General features: G+C 57.1%; 1 protein-coding gene across 1 annotated transcript in view; it reads right to left on the bottom strand.

Annotated features, from left to right (window-relative positions):
* Positions 1 to 4,158: 4,158 nt before the first annotated feature.
* The window catches only part of LOC116458342 (rho GTPase-activating protein 8-like), a 3,992-nt gene continuing 971 nt past the window's right edge, over positions 4,159 to 7,179 (bottom strand). The window contains exon 2 of the mRNA XM_032137969.2: positions 4,159 to 4,610. Coding sequence (XP_031993860.1) covers positions 4,290 to 4,610 — 321 coding nt within the window. The 3' untranslated portion in view covers positions 4,159 to 4,289. The remainder of the gene's footprint in view (positions 4,611 to 7,179) is intronic.

Below are 7,179 nucleotides of genomic sequence, written 5' to 3'. Positions count from 1 at the left end.
GTGATTTGGCTTTAGCAGCTTCCTGGAAGGTGGTGCTGCTGGGTGATAAAGCAGAGGGACGGAGCTTGCAGAATTCAGGTGATAGGGCTTGGATCTGAGGCCCCAGCGTGTCTCATGTTGAATTGGAACCCTCAACGTTGGAGGTGGGGACTGGTGGGAGGTGACTGGATCATGAGGGTGGATCTCTCATGGGTTGGTGCTGTCCTCGAGATAGTGAGTTCTCACCAGATCTGGTTTAAAAGCATGTGGCACCTCTGCCCCACACTCTTTCTCCTGCTTTTGCCATGTGATGCGCCTCCTTCCTTTTTGCCTTCTGCCATAATTGGAAGCCTCCTGAGGCTTCCCCAGAAGCTGAACAAGTGCTGGTGCCATGCTTGTACAGCCTGTAGAACCATGAGCCAGTTAAACCTCTTTTCTTATAAATGACCCCATCTCAGGTATTTCTTTATAGCAATGCCAGAACAGCCGAACACACAGAGGGTTTGCTGAGCAGAGCCGCAGGGCCAGAAAGTACATGGCGGTCCCAAGCCCGACTGTGGGACAGTCCATCCTCAGAGCTGTCCTCTTCCCTACGCCCCTGCCCACCCCCTGGGCCGGGATGCAGCGCTGCCCCCAGCCCCTCTGGAACTCAGGAGGGAGCCCCATGCCGTTCCAGGTGTGGAGAGCAGCATGCGCGTCACTCGCTGCGGCCAAATCCTATGGAGCCCGCCGCTGCACAACTACGTCGTCCTCCGCTACCTCGTGGGCGCTTCCTGCGTGCGGTGAGTAGGCAAGGGGGTCGCTTGGGGTGAAGCCCAGTGGCCTTCCCTGCCATGCTGGGCCCGCATGGACCAGTCCCCTCCTTGCCCCGGGTCTGGGGTCATGCCCTACTTGGGCCTCAGAATACCACTTCCTGGACACCAAGGACCTCATCCAAGGCCCAGTCAGGTACCCACTCTGCTGAGGGGACTTTTGTCCTTTGCTCCCCAGAACCTCCCCCGCTTCTCCCTGCAGCAAGAGCTGGGGAGACGGCAGCGTGGGACTCACCGGTAATCCCCTGCAGAGGCCTGTCACTCCTCCCCCACTGCCAGGTCTGGGTGGGGCTTCATCCCGGCCCTAGGGGGTGGGGCACAGGACTCAGGCCTAAGCCAATCAGAGCCTTCTCTGGCTGCAGCAATGGGGCCAAGGTGAACATGTGACCTAGGCTTGTCCAATCGGGGTGAATCTGGGGCTTTTTTGCTGAGAAAGTGGCACTAAGACCTGTTGTATCCTTCTCTGCCATATTTGATGAGCCCTGTGCTTCTATCTTGCCAGCCCGAGGAGTCAGCCTGCCTGAGACTGCAGAGTCCTGTCGCACCCCAGAGCCCTCGGGCAGCTCGGCTGCTTTATGCCCAATTCTTCACTCTCCGTGTATCCACCTCCTTTGCAGGGCCCTCCCACTGTGACCCTGGCCTTGGCCACCAGGCTTGCTTTAGCCAATGGGATGTGAGCATACAGGACGCCAGTCAAAGCATGAAAACTGCTTGCAATAGAGCTTGGGTGTGCGCCTGGGCCTATGTTGTGAGAATGTGCCCCATTTAGCCATTGGAAGGACTTGGGACACCTGCAGGAGAACAGAGTCACCCCGGCTGACAGCCAGCTCAGCCAGGACATGTAAGCAATCCCCTCAAAAGACAAATAGAACCACCCAGCTGACCCACTGACTCATGGGCAGTAATGACCAGCAGTTGCTTTCAGTGAGTGGGCTTGGGCATGCCCCCCTGCCTGGCTAATTTTTGTATTTTTAATAGACACAGGGTTTCACCATGTTGGCCAGGCTGGTCTTGAACTCTGGACCTCAAGTGATCCACCTGCCTTGGCCTCCCAAAGTGCTGGTATTACAGGCATGAACCACCGTGCCTGGCCTACCCTAAGTCGAAGGTCAAACCACGTGCTTGATTTCTCAAGTCGCCCGCTTGGCCCTCTTCCAAGGGTACTTTTCTTCCTTTCGTTCCTGCTTTAAAGCTTTTTTAATACACTTTCACTCCTGCTCTAAAACTTGCCTCGGTCCTTGGTCTCTCACTCATCCTTATGCCCCTCAGTCGAACTCTTTCTTTTCCTTTATTTTTTTTACACAGATTCTCACTCTGTTGCCCAGACTGGAGTGCAGTGGCATGATCTCGGCTCACTGCAACCTCTGCCTCCCGGGTTCAAGCAATTCTCCTGCCTTGGCCTCCTGAGTAGCTGGGACTACAGATGTGCTCCACCCATACATGGCTAATTTTTTGTATTTTTAGTAGAGATGGGGTTTCACCATGTTAGCCAGGCTGGTCTCCAACGCCTGACCTCAGGGGATCCACCTGCCTTGGCCTCCCACAGTGCTGGGATTACAGGCATGAGTCACCGAGCCCGGCCAGTCAAAATCTTCGGAGGAGGCAAGGATTGAGATTGCTGCAGAACATAGGGATTTGCCGTCAGTAACATACTGTGTGACTCAGGTTCTGAGCTTGGGCAGAGAAGAGGGGTGTCATTTGGGGACTCCATCCCCAGCTGGGATGGCACGAGGCTTACGGGGGGGGGGGTGTGGGGGTGTAACGGCCACTCTGCAACCCTCCCTATCCCCGTCCCCATGCCCGTGACCCTGCACCATCCATGTTCTGAAGGCAGGGCCAACTCAGCGCCCACCAGCACCGAGCTGCTACTGAGCCGCCCTCTCTCCCAGAAGGAAAATGGATTCAGCCGGTGGCTAACCAGCCTGGCACCTTCGTGACTCAGCCCCATCTCCTCTGCCCAGAAGCAGCTTCAAGAAACGGTAATAGGATCCACGCCTCTGGTAAAGGAATGGCCAGGCCTCAGGGGCATGGTGCTGCCACCTGAGCATCAGATGGAGTCGGAGGCTGGTTAGGAGAAAGCAGAACCCTCTCCGGCTCGCAGGCCCAGCTTTTGCCCTGGAGTGTGAGGTGCCCGCTGAGCACCGATAGGTGTGGGGGAGTCGCTCAGCAGCCACAGGGGCCCCTCAAGGATAGCCAGCACCAGCAGTGTAGGAAACATAGCGGCAGACGAGGGGTGGGGGAATAATGGGAAGACACAAGTGAAGAGGGAGGAGGCCAGCGAGGAGACCGCACCCTCCAAGTTCCAGAGCAGAGCCCTGGGCGTGGGCTTGGCCTTGGCCTGCCAGTGACCCCGGGAGCATCCGAACGGGTACCGGGGGTCCCGGCGCAAATAGGTCAACACCCCAAGCAGGCACGGAGGGGCCGCCACGGGGGATCTGCAGAGTGGACTTTTGTTTTGTTCCCCAGAACCACCCCGGCTTCTCTCTGCAGCAAGAGCAGGGGGAGATGGCAGCGTGGGACGCGTGGCTAATCTCCTGCAGTGGCCTGTCACTCCTCCCCCACTGCCAGGTCTGGGTGGGGCTTCATCCCAGCCCCAGGGGTGGGGCACAGGACTCAGCCCTAAGTCAAGCAGAGCCTTCCCTGGCTGCAGCAATGGGTCCAAGGTGAGCATGTGACCCTAGGCTTGTTCAATCAGGGTGAACCTGGGGCTTTTATGCTGGGCATGTGGGACTAAGACGTTGTATCCTCCTCTGCCATATCTGATGGAAGCACAGGGCCCATCTTGGCGGCCCAAGGAGTCAGCCTGCCTGAGACTGCAGAGTCCTGTCGCACCCCAGAGCCCTCGGGCAGCTCGGCTGCTTTATGCCCAATTCTTCACCCTCCGTGTATCCCCCTCCTTTGCAGGGCCCTCCCACTGTGACCCTGGCCTTGGCCACCAGGCTTGCTTTGGCCAATGGGATGTGAGCATACAGGATGCCAAAGCATGAAAACTGCTTCCAATAGCGCTTGTGCGCGCGCCTGGGCCTGTGTTGTAAGAATGTGCCCCGCTTAGCCATTGGAAGGACTTGGGCCACCTGCAGGAAAACAGTCACATGTAAGTGATCCCCTCAAAAGACCAATAGAACCACCCAGCTGACCCACTGACTCATGGGCAGTAATGACCAGCAGTAGCTTTCAGTGACTGGGCTTGGGTGGTGTGTTACGCAGCAGTGTGGCAGCAGCAGGGACTGGCAGCCCCTAGCCACTCCATTCCCATTTTCAGTTAAACCGCATTGGGTTACGATTCAAAACATCAATCCTAACATGCATTGTTTTATCCCGGTCCACAACTCAGGAACCACAGAGAAGAGTCTAAGGACCAGAGGCGTGGAGTTTTCATTAGAAGGTTCTTAGTTCAGCTAATGCCTGGTTATTTTTACAGATGGCAAGTTTACAAAAACACACAAGTGCACAGACAGGTGTGGGAGGTAGCTTGAAATATACAGAGTGCTTGCACCACTAGAGACGTCTTCTGGCCGCCATCGGGGGACTCGGAGGTACGGTAGGCTTGGTGAGGCCCATGGCTTGTGTCTGCGGCACAGCCTTCTGCAAGGGGGCTGCCCTGCTCCCCCGTTCCCACGGTGCCAGGCTGTGCTGCCCAGGTGCCTCCGGGGCGCTGAAGATCTTTTCATAGTACTCAATCAGCAGTTCAGTGAACATGTTCAGGGGCACAAGGGCACTCAGGGAAGAGGCCCCCTGGGATGGCCAGATCAAATTCGGCCCAAAGACACAAGCCAGGTTAGAGCTGTTCATTTTGTTGAAGATGCTCTCCCGGGACACCTGGAGGCAACCACACACAAGAAAAGGGGAGTGAACACTGAGGGCCACGGCACCCTAGAACTCCCTCCTGAACTTCGGGAGGGGCGTATGTAGTGAGAGGAGCACTGCACTGGGAGCTCGTAGCCAGTATGGGGACCCTGTACAGCCACTTGCCCTTTCAGGGCCTCAGTTACCTTATCTATGAAAGGAAGGCTTGGGCTCGTCCTGGAGGACCCTCTGGCTCTGACCTTCTGTGACAGCCACAACACCCCACTATCTCCTCTTCCACTGCACCCTCTGGGGAGACGCTCTTGGGGATGGGCTGTAGCACAGATGGTACGAACTAGGTGACCTCTCTGGCCTCTGCTCTGTGAGTGGCGAACTGGGCATGATGGGGACCAGCCAGCATGTAGGGGCCACTACGAGGGGCAGCGAGAGTGGAAAGAGCTTGCCTCCCAGAAGGGCTTCTTGTCAGTCTCGGCCAACACTTACGGCAACCCCAGGAGGTGGGAGTCATTTCTCCCCATCTTACAGATGAGGAATCGGGGGCCCGGAGGATACAGGAGACTTGCCCAAGGTCATGTGGCCAGCCAGTGGCAGGGGGCCATGTGGACCAAGGTGAGGGCAGGGCCTGTTCTCTTCTCCTTGCCTCTCTACAAGATTCAAGCTGGGGGGAACCTCAGAGTCAGAAATGGGGGTCATGAGGCTGTGAGTGCCAGGGTAGAGCAGAGAACTACAGGGGGGCATGGCTGGGCATCACCCTCACAGATCTGGTGAGGATGCCCAGACATGCCCAAGCCCTGCTTCGGTGAGACAGCCGGATGCCTCTGAGGCTCCCCGTGCCTGTTGGTCCCCCCAGCCCCTTGCAGGCCACCCCTCAAGCTGAGGCCCCCAAGTGCCACTGGGGGCATAATACGCAACATCACACCCCACCAGCTGCATTCACATCGGTGCCCGTGGAGGAGGTGGCTAGAGAGATAAATCAGTCTCTCCCAGTGAAAAAGAAGTAGGCCGGGCACAGTGGCTCACACCTGTAATCCCAGCACTTTTAAGAGGCCGAGGCAGGTGGATCACCTGAGGTCAGGAGTTCAAGATCAGCCTGGTCAACGTGCCAAAACCTCATCTCTACTAAAAATACAAAAATTAGCCGGACGTGGTAGTGCTCACCTGTAATCCCAGCTACCTGGGAGGCCGAGGCAGGAGAATCGCTTGAACCTAGCAGGCGGAGGTTGCAGTGAGCTGAGATCACACCACTGCACTCCAGCTTGGGTGACAGAGCAAGACTGTCTCAATTTTTTTTTTTTGACAGAGTTAGAGTAAATTTTAGTTTTGGGCCTCCGAGAAATTTCAAGCAATAGGGAGGAAAAAAAAATTGTTGGAAAACCAGGAAGTGGCATTGTCCAACAGACTCGGGGATGTGACGCCTACTCTGCCCAGGCTCTCCTCACCCTGCACAGCCTGGGGCAAAGGCCTGGAGAGAGGAAGGGGGTTAAACACTCAGGGCCGTGGGGCTGGGGGTTAGGGGTGGACCCACTTGGATGTGTTGAGCCTTCCACTGTTGACCACACAGGCTTTTGATCCAAATGCATCCCTGCCCCAGGGGGACAGCACACTAAGCTGAGCAGAGCCACACGGCCAGAAAGTAAGGGGGGGTCCCAAGCCCGACTCTGGGACAGTCCATCCTCAGAGCTGTCCTCCTCCCTACGCCCCTGCCCTCCCCCTGGGCCGGGATGCAGCGCTGCCCCCGGCCCCTCTGGAACTCAGGAGGGAGAGCACTGAAGGGTTTCTCTCTCTCTCTCTTCATTTGCTTAGCCTGGTGTAGTAGATTGAATGGTGGTCCCTCTAAGACCACTGAGAATCTGTGACTGTGACCTTATTTGGAACGAGGGTCGTTGCAACTGTCGGTAAGTTGAGGATCTCAAGATGAGATCATCCCGGGTCATCTGGGTGGATCCTAAGCCCAGTGACACGTGGCAGGGGGCCCGCACTTACGAGGGAAAGGTGGAGGGAGATTTGAGACACACACAGGGGAGAAGGCCAGGGGGAGGTGGAGGCAGAGCTGGAGTGACCAGGAGCTGGGAGAGGCCAGGAGGATCCTTCCCTAGAGCCTCCGGAAGGAGCACAGCCCAGCACACCTTGATTTTGGACTTCTGGCCTCTAGCAGAGTGACACGGTAAATCCTATTGTTTTAAGCCACCCATTGTGCAGTCACAGGAACTTAATGAATGTGCTTCTGGGTGTACCCCTTCTGCAGGAAGGGTCAGTTCAGTCCACAGTGAGGGCATTGGGCTCTGCTCTAATGGTGGACACAGCTCCCACCTCCCAGAGACTCAGCCCAAGCAGATGACAACATGGGGGCAGAGGAGCCCAGTAACAACCGTCACTGGCAATGGCCAGGGGACAGCAGGTACAGGAGTGGGCAGGGGCAGGTTTGCCCTATCCAACAGACAGGGGGTCCTCAGCCGCATGGGTGCCTGACCGGGCCTTAGATGAGGTCCTTGGGTCCAGGGAGTGGTATTCCGAGGCCCAAGCAGGCCATGACCCCAGACCCGGGGCAAGGAGGGGACTGGGCCATGCGGGCCCAGCATGG

This window comes from Hylobates moloch, unplaced genomic scaffold (assembly GCF_009828535.3).
Source record: "Hylobates moloch isolate HMO894 unplaced genomic scaffold, HMol_V3 SCAFFOLD_19, whole genome shotgun sequence".
In the NCBI taxonomy this organism is placed as follows: domain Eukaryota; kingdom Metazoa; phylum Chordata; class Mammalia; order Primates; family Hylobatidae; genus Hylobates; species Hylobates moloch.
Note: the sequence above shows the minus strand (reverse complement) of the source record. Positions and strands in the feature narration are given on the sequence as shown.